The following is a 17,734-nucleotide window of genomic DNA, read 5'->3' on the forward strand; positions in this document are numbered from 1 at the left end:
ACAGCCCGCGGCTAGCCCCGCCCCCTCGGCCGGCGCGTGCGCACAAGGGGGGGGGCCGACCCTGCCGAGGGGAGATGGGCGCGGCCGCTGGGACCCCTGTGATTGGCTGAGGGCGGCCACGCGTCGGAGCCCGGGGGCAGGTGGGGGCCACGTGGGCGGCAGGCGGCGCGCGAGGGGTCTGGGGGCCGCAGGTAGGGCCACGTGGGGCCGCGGCACGGCGCGCGCGGGGCGGGCGTGTGCAGTGCGATGCAGTGCGGTGCAGTGCGGTGCAGTGCAATGCAGCGCAGCGCGGTGCGGTGCGGTGCCGGGGGGCGGGCCGGGCCGGGCGTTGTAGTGCCGCGAGGGTGCTGTGCAGCGCTACGGGCAGTGTCCAGGGTAGTGCAGGGCAGGGCAGGGCAGTGCTAAGGGGGGCGTGTGGTGTAGCACCACGGGGAGCATGCAGTGCATTGCTACGGGGAGCATGCAGTGCAGTGCCACGGGGGTGCAGGGCAGTGTTACAGGGAGCGTGCAGGGCCATGTAGCGCTGTGGGGGGATGCACAGTGTGTGCCACAGAGGATGCAGCATCGTGGTATGCGGGAGAGCACGACAGCGTTGCAGAGGTGTGACGTCCCTGTTACGGAGGATGTGCAGTGCAGCGCAGTGCCGATGCCATGGGAGGGTGCAGTGTGGTGCAGTAGTGCAGTACGGTGCCATGGGAGGGTACAGTGTGGTGCCACAGGCGATGCAGTTATCGGTGGGGCTGTGCAGTGCAGTCACAGGAGGGTGCAGTGCCACAGCGGGTGCAGGCAGTGTTCGGGGGCACGTGCAGCACAGGCATGGGAGGGTGCAGTGTACTGCCATGGGGATGTGCAGTGCCGTTGGGGGACATAGAGCCCAGTGCAGGGGATGCAGTGCCATGCCGTGTGCCCACGAGTGGGGGGGTGCAGTGTAATGCCCCAGAGGGGAGCGCTCGCAGGGTGGTGCTGTGCAGCCCTGTGGAAGGGGCAAGCTGGGCCCCGCAGTGCTGCACGGCACGGTCCCACCCTGAGGAGGGGGTGCCAGGTGCTGGGGGAGGGGCAGCACAAGTGGGGGGACCCCCTGCAGGCAGGGCGGTGTGTGAAGGAGTGGCCTCGCTGCAGCGTTCAGCCGGCAGCAGGGGTGCGGGAGGCTCCTGGGCTCAGGGCTGCTGAAAGTCCAACTTTCCCGTTAAATATAAACCTGCCACGGCTCTCACCCAGTTAAGCGCTCCTGTGGCCGTGGCAGGCCCACACTCGACGGGCAAGCGAGGCAGGATCCTCCCGAGCCACCTTCTCGCCCTGCCCAGACCTGTGCTGAAATGGCTGCTGTCCCCCTTGGCTTTAACATCGACGCCCCACGCTGGGACCAAAGCACCTTTGTGGGACGCCTGAAGCATTTCCTCAACATCACTGACCCGCGGACCGTGCTGGTGCCGGAGGAGGAGCTGGACCGGGCCAAGGCCCTGGTGGAAGGCTGCAGGTGAGGGGCAGGGGTGCAGCCGGGTCAGGTGCCATCCCCATGCCCATGGCCATACCCGACCACCCTGCAGGGCTGTGGGGGGATGGAGGCAGTCATTCCGAAGCAGGCGCACTAGGACATAACATCTATCGGAGGTGGTTTTGGGGGAGTTTCCCAGGCTTCTCCCAGGAGCCTCAAGTTGGGGCAAGTCTCTGCCTTTCATGTTTGGCGCCCAGGGCTCCGTGCCCCAGCGGTGCCAGGTGCCGGTGGGTCTGCGTGGCTCCCACCAACAGGCTCTGGGCTTGCAGGGCCGGGCTGGTGCCGCCGGGAAGCAGCCAGGAGCAGCTGCTCTACGCCAAGAAGCTGTACGACTCAGCCTTCCACCCTGACAGCGGCGAGAAGATGAACCTCATCGGGAGGATGTCCTTCCAGGTGCCGGGGGGCATGGCCCTCACCGGCTGCATGCTCCAGTTCTACCGGTGAGCTGCTGGGGATGCCGGGCTGGGGACGCAGCCCTGACAGCTCCCAGCCCCTCAAGGGGTCCCCGACAGCCAGGGCACGGCCAGTCTGCCTCCTCTGGGGCTGGCTGCTGCCCGAGGCTGCCCATGGCTGCTGTGTCTGCCTGCATCACGTGGCCAAGCCCTGTGTCCCTATGCCCTGTCCCCAGCGCCCAGCCTGTGGTGGAAGCATCACGGATCCTCCCGGCCTCTGGCATGGCTGGGGATGGTCTTGCTTTGCCCTGACCTCAGCTCAGCTCTTCCCGGAGCCCCTGTAATGATTAACGCAGCCAGGTCCTGTGTGGCTGCTGCTCTTGCTCCGTGGACCATAACGGTCCCTGAAACCAAGGACCAAATGTGCCCCCAGGCCAGGCTGCTCCAGCCTCCCCAGCCCATGCCAACAGCTTCCTGCATTTCCCTTCTGAAATGGCTGCTGGGGGGGTGAGCGATCCTGTCCCCAGCGCAGAGGCTGAGTGGGGCAGACACTGCCTTTCCCAGTGGATCCCCATCCCATCCCATCCCACCCCTGTTTGCTGGACTTGTTTGACAGTTGCTGGTGAGGTCGAGCCTGGGTGGGGGATCTCCCAGTGCTGATGGGTCACCCTCTTTCCAGCCCACCTCTACCCTCCTGCATCCCAAGGCTTGCTCAGACCCACATCTCCCCATGTCCTCTCCTGCCCCACCTCAGTGTCCCTGAGACACTGGTAGGAGCCCAGGTGTCCTGGTCAACCCCAGAGCTGCCTCTGTCCCCGTGTGCCCCCTCCTTGCCGCTCCTATTGACAAAGGCTTATCTCAGCCAAGCAAGATGGCTGGTGCCCTGCTGAGAGCTGGGTCTCCCACCCCTGACTGAGCACCCCGCAGGGCTGGGCCTTCTCTTGTGCTCCCCAAAGCCCTGCAGCAGCCAGGACTCCTGGGGTCATTTCCCAGCTCTGCCACTGGCTCGTGGCTTTGCCACAGTGCCTCAGTTTCCCATGGGAGACACCATGACAAGTGTATCGAGGGTATCTTGGCTGTCCCCCCAACAAGCCTGGCCATGGGCACAGGCCAGGCATCCCTGACAGCCCTTGGGTGCTTTCCCATTCCCTTCCCTCTGCAGGACAGTGCCCGCCGTGGTTTTCTGGCAGTGGGTGAACCAGTCCTTCAACGCCATCGTCAACTACACCAACCGCAATGCCGCCTCCCCCATCTCGCTGAGGTGAGCGTGCCCCTGCACAGGATGGGGACCCTCTGTGTTGGAACCCCCTTGGATGCCCCATAAAGACCCCCCATGCCCCATCTTGGGTGCCGAAGGAACAGGATCGAGTCAGAGTTGGTGTTTCTGTTCTCTCCCTTCTTTGGAAATCACTGTCCAGGCAAATCGGGGTGGCTTACGTCACGGCCACCGGTACAGCCCTAGCCACTGCGGTGGGACTCAACCTCTACACCAAGGTACGCCAGGATGGGGCTGGCTGGGGCAGCCGGCCGCATCCTGCCCTCCCGTGCTGATGCCAGCCTGTCTCCCACAGCGAGCCCCCCCCTTGCTGGCCCGCTGGGTCCCCTTCGCGGCCGTGGCTGCTGCCAACTGTGTCAATATCCCCATGATGCGACAACAGTAAGTGCTGCACATGGCCGGGGTGCTCGAGGGACCCGGCTCCCTCCGAATCACACTGCTGTGGTTTTCCATCCCGGGCGTGGGAGGCTGGGCGGGAGGTGAGCTGGGGGCTGCGTGTTTTGCGGCGCTGGGTCTCTGGTGGAGGGTGCCGGCTGGGGTGGCTCAGCCTCTGCCCGGAGCAGGAGGGTGATTTTGGGCTGAGGTGGGGTCTGGGGTCTGGGCTGGAAGATCCCTCAGACTCGAGGGTTTTCTGCGTGTGGTCATGGGAGAGCCCCAGTCCACGATGTCCCGGCGCTGGGACCCCCTAGACGGGCCCCATGTGGAGACCTGTGTCTGCTCCTCGGGGTCCCCCGCGGGTCACGGGGGGGAGCTGGGGTGCTGTGTGGGGAACTGTCCCCTGGCTCAGCCGCGGGTCTCAGGCGGGTGTCTGTCCCCCGAGCGGCCGGACCCTGCTCGCAGCCGTGCCCTGAAGATGGCAGCATCGGCTGGGCCGGGGACCGCAGTGCCCTGGGGCGGTGGAGCCCCGTGCCCTGGGGCCAGGGCGGGCGGCAGCCAGGGCTGCTGTGCCAGCACAGCACAGGGGACCCCCTTGGCACCCCCTCACCCCGTTGCCGCGTCCTCCCGTTTCCCTCGCCGTCCCGGCCCCCGCTCACAGCTGCCTGTCCCCTCCAGGGAGATCATCAATGGGGTCATGGTGACAGACAGGGACAACAATGAGCTCGGCCACTCCAGGGTGAGTCTGAGGATGGGGGTCCGGGTTTTGGGGCACGGCGTGGCTGGGGCTCACCTGCTGCTTTTGCTTGCAGAGGGCGGCTGCGAAGGGCATTGCACAGGTTGTGGTCTCCAGGATCACCATGGCGGCACCGGGCATGAGTAAGTGCAGGGCAGGAGGGTGGGGGCCGGACTGGACGCTGCCCTGGGACCCACCGCCTCGCCCTCCCCTGCTTCAGGTTCCCCCAGGAGGAAGAGGGAGGGTGGCCCTGCACCCCAGGTGGTGTTTGGTCTCATCTCGCTGTTGGAGCCATCCTGGCATTGCCATCAGAGTCCTCTGAGCCCCCAGCCCTCCTCATCCCAACCCACAGCCCGTGGGGGACATGGGGTGCTCCCACAGCAGTTGGGGCCCACAAGGACGCCTCTCGCGCTCTCTGGCCCTGGCCCCTCACCCCGCAGCCCGGCATCCCCTCGCCCTCACGCGACCCTTGCTGTGCTGCAAGCCTGGCAGGAGGGACAGGAGCACGAGAAGCATGGACCATGCTGGCCAGGTGATGGATGATGGATGGGGATCCTGTGCCAGGTCCCTGCCATGAGCAAACACCCAGTGGCCCCCAGTACAGCTAGCTGCTGCCATGGCTCCGGGAGGATGGTCCTGCTGGGGCAGCCGTGCAGGCTGGCTTGTGTGTGTGTGGGGGCTTACCTTTTCTTTCTGCACCTAGTTATTTTGCCCATCATCATGGAGCGCCTGGAGAGATTCCCCTTCATGCAGGTGAGCCCACATTTCTCCCGCCACGGTTTTCCAGTGGGTCCTGTGGTGCCCCAGCCCTGCTCCCCAGCCGCCAAGATGCTGGGGATGAAATGGGGAGTTGCAGAGCCTGACTTGCTTTGCCACCTATTCAAGTCACTGGTACACCAAAGGTCTCTCAAGCGACATGGAGAGGCTGTGGGAGGATGGCAGGGGTTGGTGGCACCCTGAAGGTGTTGGGCATTCAGCCCCGTTGAGGGGAGAAGTCTCCCCACCCTGTGAGCAGGGCTTGTGGCAAGGCCAGGGACTCACTCCTGGCTCTTCCCTTGCAGCGGATCCGGGTTCTCCACGGGCCTCTGCAGGTGCTGCTCTGCGGGGGCTTGTAAGTATCTCACTGCTCAAATGCCTGTGGGTGCCTGGAGCATGGCTCCAAGGGATGCTTAAAAAGAGACCTCTTTCCCAGCAGGGGATTACAAAGCTGCTTGCCTTTCAGCCTGGGCTTTCCCCAGTTATTGGGAGTGGTGGGGCATGAGCAACACCTCTTGGGCTGAGATCCCTGTGGCCGGGGGGCAAATGGGCTGCGATCCCCAACACTAACACTTGGCTCTTCTCTGTCCCACAGCCTCCTGTTCATGGTGCCGGCAGCCTGTGCCTTGTTCCCACAGAGATGGTACCTGTCCCACTGCTTCCCCCTCCTGTGCGGGACCTCAGGAGCCTTCCTCCTCCCCTAGCTCTTCTCTGCCCATCCCAGGAGAAGCATGATGGGCACGCACCCTTCAACCCAAGGCAGCGCCTGCTTGTACATGCTGGTGCCCCAGGCAGCAGGAGAACCTGTGCCTCCCCTGCTCTGCAAGTTCTGTGCTGGGAGCAATGGGACCCCCAGCCCCATGGGCAGCTCTCTGCCCCCCAGCACTGGGAGTGGTGGATGCTAGGGATGGGTGGTGGGTCTTGACGTGAGCCTGCAAGATCCCAGGGACTGCAGGGGACCTCAAATGGCAATGGGGAGGGAGGGTGGCCTGACTGATGGTCAGGGAGGAGGATCACGCGTCTCAGTCTCTATCCCCTCTCCCCACAGCTCCCTTGCACTGGCTGACCTTGAGCTGGAGCTGCATGACAGCATCGTGGCCAAGCACGGGGACAAAGTGCCGTACGTCTATTTTAACAAGGGACTGTGAACGGACACTACCTCAGGAGCCATCACACCCCTCCGGACCCCTGTCACCACCAGCCTCACGTCCCCTGAGCAGGGCTCAGAGGCACGGTCCAGCCAGATCTGCCCCCCAGCCCAGCACTGTCTCTGCTGCGTCCTTCCCCCGGAGAGGCAGGATCTGGCTCTGTGTGCACAGCTTGCAGCACTTCGGCTTTTTCCGAGCCTCCCCCCATCTGCTGCTGGCTGTGTCCCTGACTCCCCATGTCCCTTTTGCCCTGGGCAATGGCTGCACTTCCCTTGCTTTCCTCCTGCCCTGTGCAGGAGGATCTACCCAGCCTGTCTGAGCCTTGCGCGGTCACTGGGCTTGGCTCTGCAAGGCATCAGGCTCTCTCCCTCGGGGCTCAGAGCACAGTCCTACCTCCAAAAGCCGGTGCCCTGCCATTGTACCAGGAACCAAACCACGTTGCTGCCTTAAACCACCACAGTGGCCTTTTACCAAGAGCTGGACCACACCTTGGCAGTCAGGAAGGGACCTGTCCCCTCTGTACAGGGAACACCCCAAAGTCCAGGGGCCAATGCTTGGACCATGCCTTCCTTGCTCTCAGGTTCAGGTTTTTTTCACTTTGCAATTGCTACAATCCAGGAGAGAAATAGCTAATTGTTTTTAAGCTCTAATTTTTGCAATCTACCCATTCCTCTGAGCACAAGAGCCAGCCATCACCCTTATACTGCATCTTACTGTCCTCACGGTAGGACCAAGGACCTGCAGCTTTGGGGCACAGTCGACTCTGGGCCCCCTGGGAGAGGGGGAAGGAGACAAGAAGTCACAAAGCTGTCAAGGCATTAACTCAGGCTCTGAATAGCAGCCCTGCAAACGACACAGAGGAGGGTTGAAAAATAAAATACAGTGATTTTTAAAAAACGGCTGTGGGTTCTGCTTTGGCCTGGTCTCTGGGTGTCTGGTTCCCTGGGCAGGGCTGGTACATGGGTCTCATACCTGCCTTGAAAGGGAAAGGTGCAGGCTCTGTGACTGACCAAGCACCAGGGTGAGGGTCAGCACAGGGGCCAGGAGAAGGAGGAAGAGCCGTGAGGCTCTGCAAGGGCTGGCATGATTTCTGAAACCCTTGGGCATCCCATGCAGCCTTCCCCAAGAGGTTCTTGGGGCTGCAAACAGTCCTGAGGCAAGTGACAAAGGGAGGTGACAGTGCTCGTGGTGACTCTTGCCCTACTGGGGGAACTGGGGGGATGACACTGGGTGACCCTTCCTACACCCATGGGTGCTGTTTGTCTTCTTGGCCAGGCAGCATTTGCATGATGCTAACCTGGGTCTGCCACGAGGCGTCTCCCACCCCAAAGAAGAGTGGCTTGAGTTTGCTGCAGCCTATTTTCAGAGGAGGAAGGAGCCCCAGAGTTTAGCCCAAGTCCTGGGCTTTAGTCCCCACCCTCAACCAGCTGCATCCAGGCTCTCTGCTTGCTGATGAACATCCCTTGGTGGGACAAGCATGTTTCTAACCAGCCGTATGACGTGGCTGCTCAGAGAGCTCCATGGCCTGGCAGATGGTTCATGCTTGTCCCTCCAGCCAGGAATATGTGTCAGATCCCCGAGGGCAGCAGCATCCCCACATCAGCCGCATGTCCGAGTGGAGACACAGGGTCTGCAGCCAAAGGGCTTTCTGGCATTAACCACTCTGCTCCTACAGAGAGAGCAGCCAACCCCCAAACTTACTTCTTGAAGGGCCAAGCTGTATCCACAGCAGGTTTGCTTCTGCCCAAGCTGCAACAGGCAGAGGATAAAGTCTCCAACCGCATGTAGCTACAGCTAGAAAGCTGCACAAGAGCTTTGAAATAATTAATAGGTCAGCGGAAAGTAGGAAAACGTGTTCAAACTTGTGTATCTGTTCCCTGGGCATTATTAGATCTCTTGTTAATGCGCAATTAAAATAATAGATAAGCACATGAAATGAAACAGATGTCACTCCTGTTGGGAGTGGGAAGAAGCCGCAAGGAGACATCTCTGCTCTCTGCTTTTCGTAAGCTCCTTAACTCAAGCTGTTCTTGCCCTACACCCAAAACTGCTTTCAGGACTTTCAGAAGGGTACCTGTAGCAGCCTGGGCTGTATTTGGGTCCAAGGTGCCTCTGACTTGCTTGGGAGCATAGTGATGAGTGTAAAACAATGTGCTGCAGCACCCTAAAACTGCCCTTCCCCTGCACATCACAGCCACGCTCTTGCTGTTGATCCTTCCTACGTTTGCAGTGCATGGGGTTCCCAGCAGGGCAGGGGGCTCTGCGGCCAGTGATGCCAGCACAGCATCCACCCAAAACCAAGATTGGGACCATGGTGGGAAAGCCTCAGTGGTTTTGTCACTCCTTCTTTCCTGCCCCCAGTCATACCAGAGGGGCAATGGAGCAGAGGGACCCTCTGAAGAGCTATTGCCATCTCATGCCAGCTCTCCCCCTGCCCTGGGGAGCAGGACATGTTGCAGTTCATTGCTCTTGGCCAGAGGAAGAGGGCTGCTCTGGGCTTGGAGGATCAGCAAGCCACCCTCAAGCCAGACCTCCCCCCTGAGCTTATAGCAGTGGATTCCCTCTTCAGATCGACATGGATTTATGCCAGCTGACAGTTTAGCTCAGCGGGGTTTCTAGGTTTCTAGGTTGTAGCTGGAATCTCCCCCGGAGGATTCAACTCATCTCAAAAGCTCACATCACTCCAGTGTCGGGAGATAGTCGCTGCAGCCAGTGCCTGCCTGCACTCCCCAAAACCACAGTTACGCCATGGCCTGCCTTGGTCTCGCTGGGGAGCAGAGAGGTCACAGCCAGGCTGTGGGCAGCAAGTCCCCATGCTGCCAAGGGTGGCTCAGCCAGCCCTCCTCCATTTCCCATTGCTGCAACAGGAAGGAAACCTCATTACCAGGAGTCAGAGCTGGACTCATCCCTGTTTGGGAAGAGCTGCAAGTGTTAATTGCTCTCTAGTGATGAGTCACACCTGATCTGGGCTTATCCCGTGCTCTGTGGACTGGAAGCCTTCTCCCTGCTGTGCCTCTAATTTCAGGGCTAGCTGGGAACAGGAATAAAGCTCCTTTAATAACTGTGCATGGCCAAAATGTCAGTGCTCCAGCATGTTTACAACGACCCTTCAAATGATAACTAGATCAAAGACATCATGTTGGGCTGCAGCGGAGCCTGGGGAGGGGCTGGGGAGGCATGGGAGGTTGGGGGTCTCCTTTGAGGCATCAGCAGCCCCAGGAGGCAGGCTTGGCTCAGTGGTCCTCGCCCAAAGGCTGGTGGAGGCTGGTGAACTGGCTGCCTATGGAGAGAGGAGCAAGCAGGGTGCATGTGCAATGGGTTAACACCTGACAGCCCATGCCAGCAGCAGGCGGCCAAGCTGATCCAGCAGGGTTAGGTGTGCCTCAAGTACTGCCCCAACTGAAAAATGCCAGGGTAGGAGATAAGCTGCTAAGTCGATTCTTTTTCTCCTGGCTTTTCTTAATGTGTTAGCTGAGCATCTGATAAACCTAATTGTGCCAATCCAGCATGGAGGCTGCCTGGCACGCCAGGAGCAGTGGTGTAGAAAGCCTCTGTCACTGTCCCAGAAACATCTCCCAGGCCATCTCCCCCAAGCTGTGAATGAACCCCAAGTGGTGCCCCCACTCCTCCTGAGGAGTGCCAGCCTGGGTGAGGGATGGCTGTGTGGGGACATGCTGGGACCCAGCTGCGGTGGGAGATCCTCTTCTCCATGTTGCTCCTGTCTCCCGATGGGGCTGGTACCAACACGTGTCTGCCTGTCGGCTGCCTCCAGTCCAGCCCCATGCCGCTGCTGCCATTTTAGCACCCTTTCCATGTCAAGCTCCCCGGTCTGCCCCAGGTTCAGGTGGGCTGTTTGGGTTGGGGTCTCTGTGGGTGCATTGGGGAGGAGGCCGAGTGGGGATCACGATGTGACCAGGTGAATGGGGGATGAGTGCCTGGCTGCCACTGGGGTGTCAGGGAGGCCGTAGCAGGCCAGAGTGTGCTTGTGCACTCCCCTTTTTGCAGTATCCAGCTCTGCCCCCGGGGGTGCATTGCACTGGGGGTGCAGGACCAAGGGGCAGCCCCCCACACCTCTCCCCAGCCAGTTCCGCCACTCACAATATGGCAGTCCTCGCCCCACTCCAGGCTCCCTCTCCGGTGCGCCACACTCAAGATGGCAGCTCCCTGCGCGCAGACCCCGCCCCTCCCGGTTCTGCCCTAAGCGACAGCGCGCTCAGCCACTGGCGAAGCAAGCGGCACGCCGTCAGCCCAATAGGCGACCGGCTGGGGCGGGCCGGGGCGCGGGGTGCCCCCTCGGCTCCCGTCCCGGGCCGCAGTCGGGCTGGGGAGGCGGGGAGCGGGGGGTGGGGGGGATGGCGAGGAGGCTCCGCGCCGCCATGGCCTTGCTGCTGTTCCAGGCCCTGCCCGAGGGGCTGCCCGCCAGCGTGGAGCCTGCCCAGGTAGGGGCTGCCCTGGGGGGGCCGCCTGGGGGGGGTTCTGGGGTCGCGCCGTGCTGGGGGGCTGTGTCCCTGGGGCGGGGTACCGGCCGTGGGGGGCGCGCAGGCCTGGGGGGGGGGCAGCGGTGTGAGCGCGGGGGGCCGTGCCCTCCGGGGTGAGGGAGGTGGCCTTTGGGGTGGGGGGTCAGGCTGGGCTGGCGGGGGTGGGAGCGTGCATGGGGTGCATGGGGCTCTTGGGGCTGGGGGAAGAGGCTTTTGGGGGCCCGCCTAAGGTTTGGGGAGCCCCCTTGGCTTAAGCGAGGCTGGAGGAGATGCAGAGACCTGAGTTTGGGGGTGCCTGTGTGTTGTGGGAATGGAGAGGTGTTGTAGGGATCTAGGTATGGGTGGCAGTGCCTCTCGGGGGTGCTTTGTATGGCAGGGTGGGTGCAGGACGTGGGAGAAAGGTATTTGATGGTGGTTGACTGGAGGTGATGGGAAGGATGGCTATGGTGAGGGCAGAAGACTTCAGCTGGCAGGTGCGCGGGGGCCTGCGGATGGAGGCGTGTGTGTCTTTCGGGGTTGGCGACAGGGGAGAAGGTGGCCTGTGAGGGGACGGGGCTGGAGGAGGTTTGGGATGAGCTGAAGGGTGGCCGTGGGGCAGCTGGCCAGAGGACCTGGGTCGGCAGGGAAATGGGACTTAATTAGTGCTGCACAGGCCAAGTGAGCTGGTCTTCCCGCGGTGGGAACTGTGGTGGGGGTGTGTGGGGAGGTTCGGTGCAAGCCTCTGCACAGGGGGAAGGAAGAGGGAATGAGTTTCAACTGGGATGAGGAGAACTAGTCCTTGTCTTTGTAGGCTCTGACCACCCGCTTACTACCTTCTTCAGGCCTGGAAAGGTTTTGAATGAAGTTGATTCTGTTTTCTTAATCTCTTTACTCTCTTTTCTGTCTATACTGCAATGTGTACCGTTTAGATCTCCAGTGATGTTCTTGGGTCCCCCAGTGTAGACACCTGTAAACCTCTCCCACCTTGATCTGTACACTCAGTGTCACTTGGAGAGGACTGTACTGGGCCAAGCAACCTATGTGCGACCTGCATCTTATTGTTCATGGAGTCAAGATGTCTTTTTCACCCTATGTAGAACATAGACTGCATATGATGACTTCTGATTTGATGTGGTGTATTACTTACAAGGTACAAATTGTAGTTTGTGTTTGTTGAAGGTCTGAGTTGGTGAGATACTGATCTGTGACTGTAGGTCACAGATGCTGTGGGTTGTGTGGTGCTTAATGTTACAGGGGTGCAGATTGGGGGGTGCCCCTTCTGGAAGAGGTCCGTTGAAATACTTCCCAGTGCTTCTGCAGGAGGAGGAGGTGAAGAGTTAGTCTATGACTACAGATGTTATGCCCTTCTTGAATTTCCTTCTTCTTTCTAGGGTACTGAGAGCACCAGATCTACTTTAAAAGCTGTGTAATTCCCTGTTGATAGTGCCATCCCAAATCTCCTTCAGCTGCATGGAGGCTAAGGTTTGGCCGTTGCTGCCCTAGGGACCCAGGTGCAGGATTGTGTTGAACCGTGTGTTATCCACATTGTCACAACTGTTTTTACAGATGGAAGTCCTAGTGCTTGCTCTGTTTCATCTGTGAGCCGAGGTACACACACAAAGCATATATAAGCACATCTCAGGTCCGCTTTGCTCTCTGGTTGTTGCGGTATTCCAGCTGTGAGCAGTGGTCAAGTGGTAGGATTATCTGTACAGAAGCTGTGAAAGTCCTCAAACCTATACATGCTAATAAAAATACCATACCTGCTTTGAAGACTGTGAAAGATGCTCCCTGTCTTCTACAGCTTATACATCAGTCAAGGAGCTGGTAGAATGGAGTAGGCAGTAGAAAAGGAGGAAAGGAAAAAGGAGGAAGCGTGGAAGCAATCATACAGCTAGGTTGCTTGTGGAATAATTGCATACATGACTTGTGGATATCCTCTCCAGTCAGTGCACCAGAAGTAATCCTAAAATAATAAGTCTTGAGTGGTACAATACATGAGAGTGGAGGAGAAAAGCTTTGGCGGTCTGTGTTTTCTTTAAAGCACTTAGATACAGGTGCATCTTTTACTCCTTTTCTTTTCATAGTTTGTCTATATAAAACTCTTGCAGTCTATTTTAGATCTTAAATGTAGACTCTGTCTGTCAAAAGGCTGGTATTATCTCACTGCATACTAGAGATTGAGAGCTACCCACTCAAAAATGACAGGGGTAATGTAGGATCTTGAAAATGAGCATGTAACAAAACTTTGCTGTGGTGTTGCCTTAGAGCCTGATTTCCTCAGAGCTGACGGGCCTGTAGACAAGAGCTGAAACCATGACAGCTTTTGCCTCTTGTCCTCTCCCGATTGTTCCTGCCCGTGCTGCCTCTTGTGACTGCTGCCTCCTTCCATCTACCTTGGAGACATTTGCCATGCCCTGCTTGCTTCTACTGTCAGGGGGAGCTTGTTCAGGGTCCATGCCTCCTCGCCTGTAAAAACTGTCCCGAAGACCTGGTGGTCTAAGGCTGGGAGGTGCTGCAGGAAATGTGTCCTCTAAATAATTCAGGAGGTGGAGCTGTACTGCCTAGCCGCACTGAACAAACATTCCCGAGAACACGCTGTACTCTGGAGGAGGGTCTGATTTATCAGGTTAAAATAAGTCCAGGCTGCCTAGGATCTTCAAAGACCTGACTTGTTTGGGGTGGTGGATGGAGGAGAATGAAGATAATTAGCTCATCACCATCCTGAGTCCAAGTTGTTTAACCGTCTCTATGACTATTCATTGCTGTTTCACTTGTAATCAGAACACAAAACTCTGTTAACTGGAGTTGAAGCATTTATCAGTAGATTACAGGCAGAAATATTGCAATTATGTAATAAAATAAAGATAAACGTCACAGAAAGAAGAAATCTAGCCATGTTCAGTTGTGACTGTAGATGTATAGCCTTAACTGCACACCTTAGCTGGGTGCTCCCCTCTTGCTTTGAGGGAGAAGGAAATGAGGAAATAAGAAATTAGTATGTTTTAAAATGTGCTTGATCAAATTTGTAATGAAAACCTTCGAACATTAATCATTTTTCTGTTGTAGTTTGTCTCTACAGGGCAGAGTAGAGGTTATTTGACCGCCTTAACTATCTGTCTGCTTCCCACGCCTACAGCTTAATTATCACATAGTTTTCTCAACTGTTGTTTTCTTTAAAAACAAGAGATTTAAGTGAATGTTAACTATGTGACAAGTCTGCGGAATCTGTCTTTCTCTAATAAGGTGGTTTTGAGCCAAAATCCGACAGAAGCATGCTCTTAAAGACCGATTTCATCCCAAATTAAAGAGTGCGCTTGAAGTACTGTGACTGGAGGGATGATTCATTGTATGTGACAAAGAGGACGGATCCTTGCTTTAAGGAAGAACTCTGCGTGACTGTCGCTGTGGCTAACACCCCTGTAACACAAGAGTTTCTGTCCAAGGCTGTGCTCTAGCTGTGACCACAGCTCTGATGGCACCAATATGGAGTTAACCACGCTTCATCCAAGAGTTTGGCTGCATTTGGGCCCTTTCAGAGCATCACTTGAGGTAGTTTGTGAACTGAACAGCAAAGTTTCAATTATCCTTGTGTAAGAGAGGCTCATCTCCTCATCTGTAAATTTAAGACAACTTTTTTGATTAAGGTAATTAGTTGCAACTGCACTTCTATGTCACCTGAAATGCATCAGGTCATTCAGGAGGAGAGCTGCTTGTATAACTATAGGATATATTTTGTCTGCTATGATATCTTTGTCTGTGACTCTTGGTTTTTGGCTTGCTAATTTCCACAGTTTTGGCAGGAGGCAGCAGAGATCAAAGTACATCCTGTACTTGTTCAGAACAGGAACCTCTAAATAACTGTGCAGATTGGATTAAGGACTGCTCATACCGTGATGATTATACTACCGTGAACTAGTGTCTCATCTGTATAGCAGGCTTTCCCACTCATTAAATTTTTTTTTGTTTGTGAGTTGCCCTCACAATTGCACACAATGCTGTAAGAATTTCTCCCTGCATCTCTGCAGCTGTGCAGCAGATGGAAAGCCTGGTCTGAAAGTGTCCGATGCATCCTGGGGAGGAGTGTGGCTGTTTCCTTCAGGAGAGTCAAAGCAACTCCGTGACTGGGACCTGTCATTGCCTTTCTGAGAATTTCCCTGCCACCCTCCAAATATTAATTAACAAAAATATAACACTACCTTAAGAATAAACTTGGGCAGCTTTTGTGGAGTTGTGCTATGCTGCGGGGGAACTTGGAAAGTTTCATCTGCCAGAGTTGTTTCGATATGGTTGGGGATTTTTTCCATCCTCCCAGCCTTGCAAGCCAGGCAGGGCCAGGCCAGGTCAGCCCCGTCTGGCTAGCGGCAGCATCCAGTACTGACTGTCCCCAAGCGGTGGCTCTGCTGGGTGCAGTGCCATTGGGCAGCTGCTGCAGGGCAGCAGGGATCCTGCCCAAAGTGATGGACAGCCATCGGCCCTTCTAGTGGGACAGAGGGCTGGGTGTGCTCAATGTTTGGCCATATTTCAATGGTAGTTACTCGACCCTGGCTAAAATACCCATCAACCGCTCACTTTGATGGCTAGAAGTGCTGCTCCCCTAAGCATCTTCAGCAGTTGCTTTCCTGCTGGTGAAAGTGGGAACTGTGCTCTTTTATATAGCTCTGTCAGCCTGTATTAACCGAGTGTTATGTTGAAGTTCGCCTTTGTGTTTCTTTTTGTGGTATTTGAAAGGCATTAAGTAGGGAACAGTTTGTGTTTCTTTGTAATCTGAAAACATGTGGACATCCTCTGAGGTAATGGGCAGTATATTTAGTAAAAGCAAACCACCCACCTTTTCTTTTTGCCTTTTTTTTCCCCTTAAGTCACATTGGGAGAACTGGCAGGATTGAACAGACATTAGCTTGTGGCAAAAAGCTAGTGGTGGGCTAGTGATCTTCTGGCCTACTTCTCCATCCAGTGTTGCCTGTGCTGTGCCCTTTGGTCATGGCTATGCCTATGCAAACCTTTCCTTGTCAGGCACATCCTGCAGTTTTAGTAAAGCTGAGCTACATGTGGCCTTTTGTTCTGTCTCCTGACAACATGCATATTTGGTACTAGGTTTGGTGATGTTCCTCTAATCCGAGCTGCCCTGTTTTACAGGTTACAGGGTAAGAATTTGCCCTTTCCAGTTAGCTGCATAAGTATCTTCTCAGCTTATTAATGCATTTAACTGGTGACTTTATGGCTGTACGCGCTCCTGTCCTGCATTTGTTTCAGGGGGTTCATGAATCCAAGATGACTGGGCAAGCTGCTCCTGCCAGGGTTGCACTGCTGTTTTTGTAACATGAGGAAGGGACATGGCATGTCAGAGACATCTCAAAAGCAGTCTCTGAGGCAGGGCTGGGGACAATCTCAGAAAGGCCATTAGTCATAGCAGGGTAGACATGCTTGTTGCACATTACAGGACAACCTGATTGCACCAGGTTTTGGTCTGTGCTTCCGAGTTGGAAGAAAGCGAGCATGGAGTGTGGGATTCCTGGATGACTTCATGGAGAGATGTTGAGGGGGAAGTCAGGTCCCTCCTTCCCCGTGCTGTCTTATGTGATTAGAAAACTCGCAGCTAAGAAGATAGGTTTTGAGATGCCAACACCTGGGAGCTGTGGCAGCGGAGCCCTGGCAGTCGATTGTCTGCATGGCTGAGCCTGTGAACAGTGCAGGTAACAAACGTGACTGAAGTAACAGCTGGCTGGAGAGAACAGGCTTGCCAAGCAGGAACTGCATGCCCATACCTTGCCTGTGACAAGAAGTGTGTTGGTGTGGCAGTCCCAAATGATGCTTTTCCGTGATGTCACAGGTACTGTTTGGCTGCAAAGGAAGGCTCAAGATGCTGCAAAGACCTGCTGTTTATCTGCTTGGACAAGGAGGAACTTGATTCTCCTCTAATGATGTGATTATCAGTGGGATCACTGCCCCCAGTATTATTTTTAGACAACAGCTATAGTCTCTGCAATAGCTTGTGAAACTGTAATGGAGTGCTTTACATGAGGGGGCTTGCTGGGGTGCAGAGTGAGGTGATGCTGGCAGACTGATGCAACAGACCAACCCATTTAAAATGCCAGGGTGGCCAGTGCTTCCTGGCATGCTGTGCCCTGAACAACACCTGCAAATAGAAAGGAGAGACTTTATTTTGTGTGGAGGCAGGTTGTGGTGCTGCTGGTTTGCAGGCCTCCTTCGCTGAGCCAGTATCCATCCACCTGGCATTGCCTGAGGTCAGTCCAAGCCAGTAAGAGAAAAAAGGATGTGAGAGCTGGGTTGTGTAGGAGAATTAGATCCAGTTTCCTGACTCTTCCTTCTTCCCAAGCACTTTTAGGCCAGTTTGTTGTAAAATAAATTCAACCACTGACAGTGCACTGGTGGCTTGCTAGCAGGTGTGACCGCTTGAGCATGGAAGAAAACCCCTGTGCGTCAGGGGACACAGCTTTTGGCATTTAAAATGCTGCTGGCCTCTTGCTGATAATGGGTTGCAGAGGTGTAGGGTGGGTATGGTGAGCAGCTACCACTACTGACAAGCTGTATGGTGCTGGGTTTAGGGAAGAAGGGAGAACAGGGACCTTTCCTTTTCTCCTGGCGGTTCGAGACCTCGGGATCCTGAGTGCGGACCTTAGGACTAGCAGAGGAAAGAGTTCGCCTCAAGAAAGGAAAGACCTGCTAACAGTAAAGAAAAGGATTCTCCCTTCTTCTTTCCTCTTTAATCTTCTGCATTACTGTGAGGTGGAAGTTTGTGGCTTTTATTGGTGATATGTTTTTATTGCATCTCTGGTTTTGGTGTGTGCAAGGCAGTGAGAGAAATTTCAGAGGCAACTTGAGCAGAGGTCCACAGTGGGGGATGGTGGTGGTGTTTGGTTTTGGTTTTTGAGATCAGGGAGGGATCATGATCAAAGCAAAAACTGATTGTGTGTTGGCTCTACCTGAGACTGAGGGAGCTTGTCAAGGTACTGATTTTCCAAAAGTACTGGAGTGGAACAGAGAGTGACTTTAGCTGGAAAACGGATTTTGTTGGTGCAAAGATAGTTCACAGAAAAGGTGAGCTTTATGTAGTTATCGGTGTCTATCTCCCCAT

The 17,734-nt window shown here is 56.1% G+C and overlaps 2 protein-coding genes across 5 annotated transcripts in view; both read left to right on the plus strand.

Annotated features, from left to right (window-relative positions):
- The first annotated feature begins 138 nt into the window (after positions 1–138).
- On the plus strand, positions 139–7,057 carry SFXN2 (sideroflexin 2). 4 transcript variants are annotated; one of them, XM_075026969.1, is made up of 13 exons: positions 149–191; positions 1,219–1,477; positions 1,765–1,935; positions 3,050–3,148; positions 3,306–3,381; positions 3,459–3,544; positions 4,217–4,277; positions 4,351–4,417; positions 4,495–4,806; positions 4,978–5,027; positions 5,336–5,385; positions 5,626–5,673; positions 6,079–6,409. In XM_075026969.1, exons 2-13 carry the CDS (start codon positions 1,317–1,319, stop codon positions 6,176–6,178), a joined length of 1,281 nt encoding a protein of 426 aa, XP_074883070.1. In that variant the 5' UTR covers positions 149–191; positions 1,219–1,316; the 3' UTR covers positions 6,179–6,409. The 4 variants fall into 4 exon arrangements, with proteins under 4 accessions (XP_074883069.1, XP_074883070.1, XP_074883066.1 ...); XM_075026965.1 differs by lacking the exon at positions 4,495–4,806; XM_075026968.1 differs by lacking the exons at positions 4,978–5,027; positions 5,336–5,385; positions 5,626–5,673 and having other exon boundaries at positions 139–191; positions 1,305–1,477; positions 6,079–7,057.
- A 3,433-nt stretch (positions 7,058–10,490) lies between these two features.
- WBP1L (WW domain binding protein 1 like) overlaps positions 10,491–17,734 on the plus strand; it is a 60,393-nt gene continuing 53,149 nt past the window's right edge. Inside the window, exon 1 of the mRNA XM_075026282.1 lies at positions 10,491–10,617. Coding sequence (XP_074882383.1) covers positions 10,531–10,617 — 87 coding nt within the window. The 5' untranslated portion in view covers positions 10,491–10,530. The remainder of the gene's footprint in view (positions 10,618–17,734) is intronic.

The sequence above is a fragment of the Buteo buteo genome, chromosome 4 (genome assembly GCF_964188355.1).
Source record: "Buteo buteo chromosome 4, bButBut1.hap1.1, whole genome shotgun sequence".
Taxonomy (NCBI): domain Eukaryota; kingdom Metazoa; phylum Chordata; class Aves; order Accipitriformes; family Accipitridae; genus Buteo; species Buteo buteo.

Coding starts and splice junctions, on each gene's coding strand:
- SFXN2 (XM_075026968.1), top strand. CDS start 1,317: ATGGCTGCTGTCCCCCTTGGCTTTAACATCGACGCCCCACGCTGGGAC. Junction 1,936..3,049: donor TGCATGCTCCAGTTCTACCG/GTGAGCTGCTGG, acceptor TTCCCTCTGCAG/GACAGTGCCCGCCGTGGTTT. Junction 4,418..4,494: donor CATGGCGGCACCGGGCATGA/GTAAGTGCAGGG, acceptor CCCCTGCTTCAG/GTTCCCCCAGGAGGAAGAGG.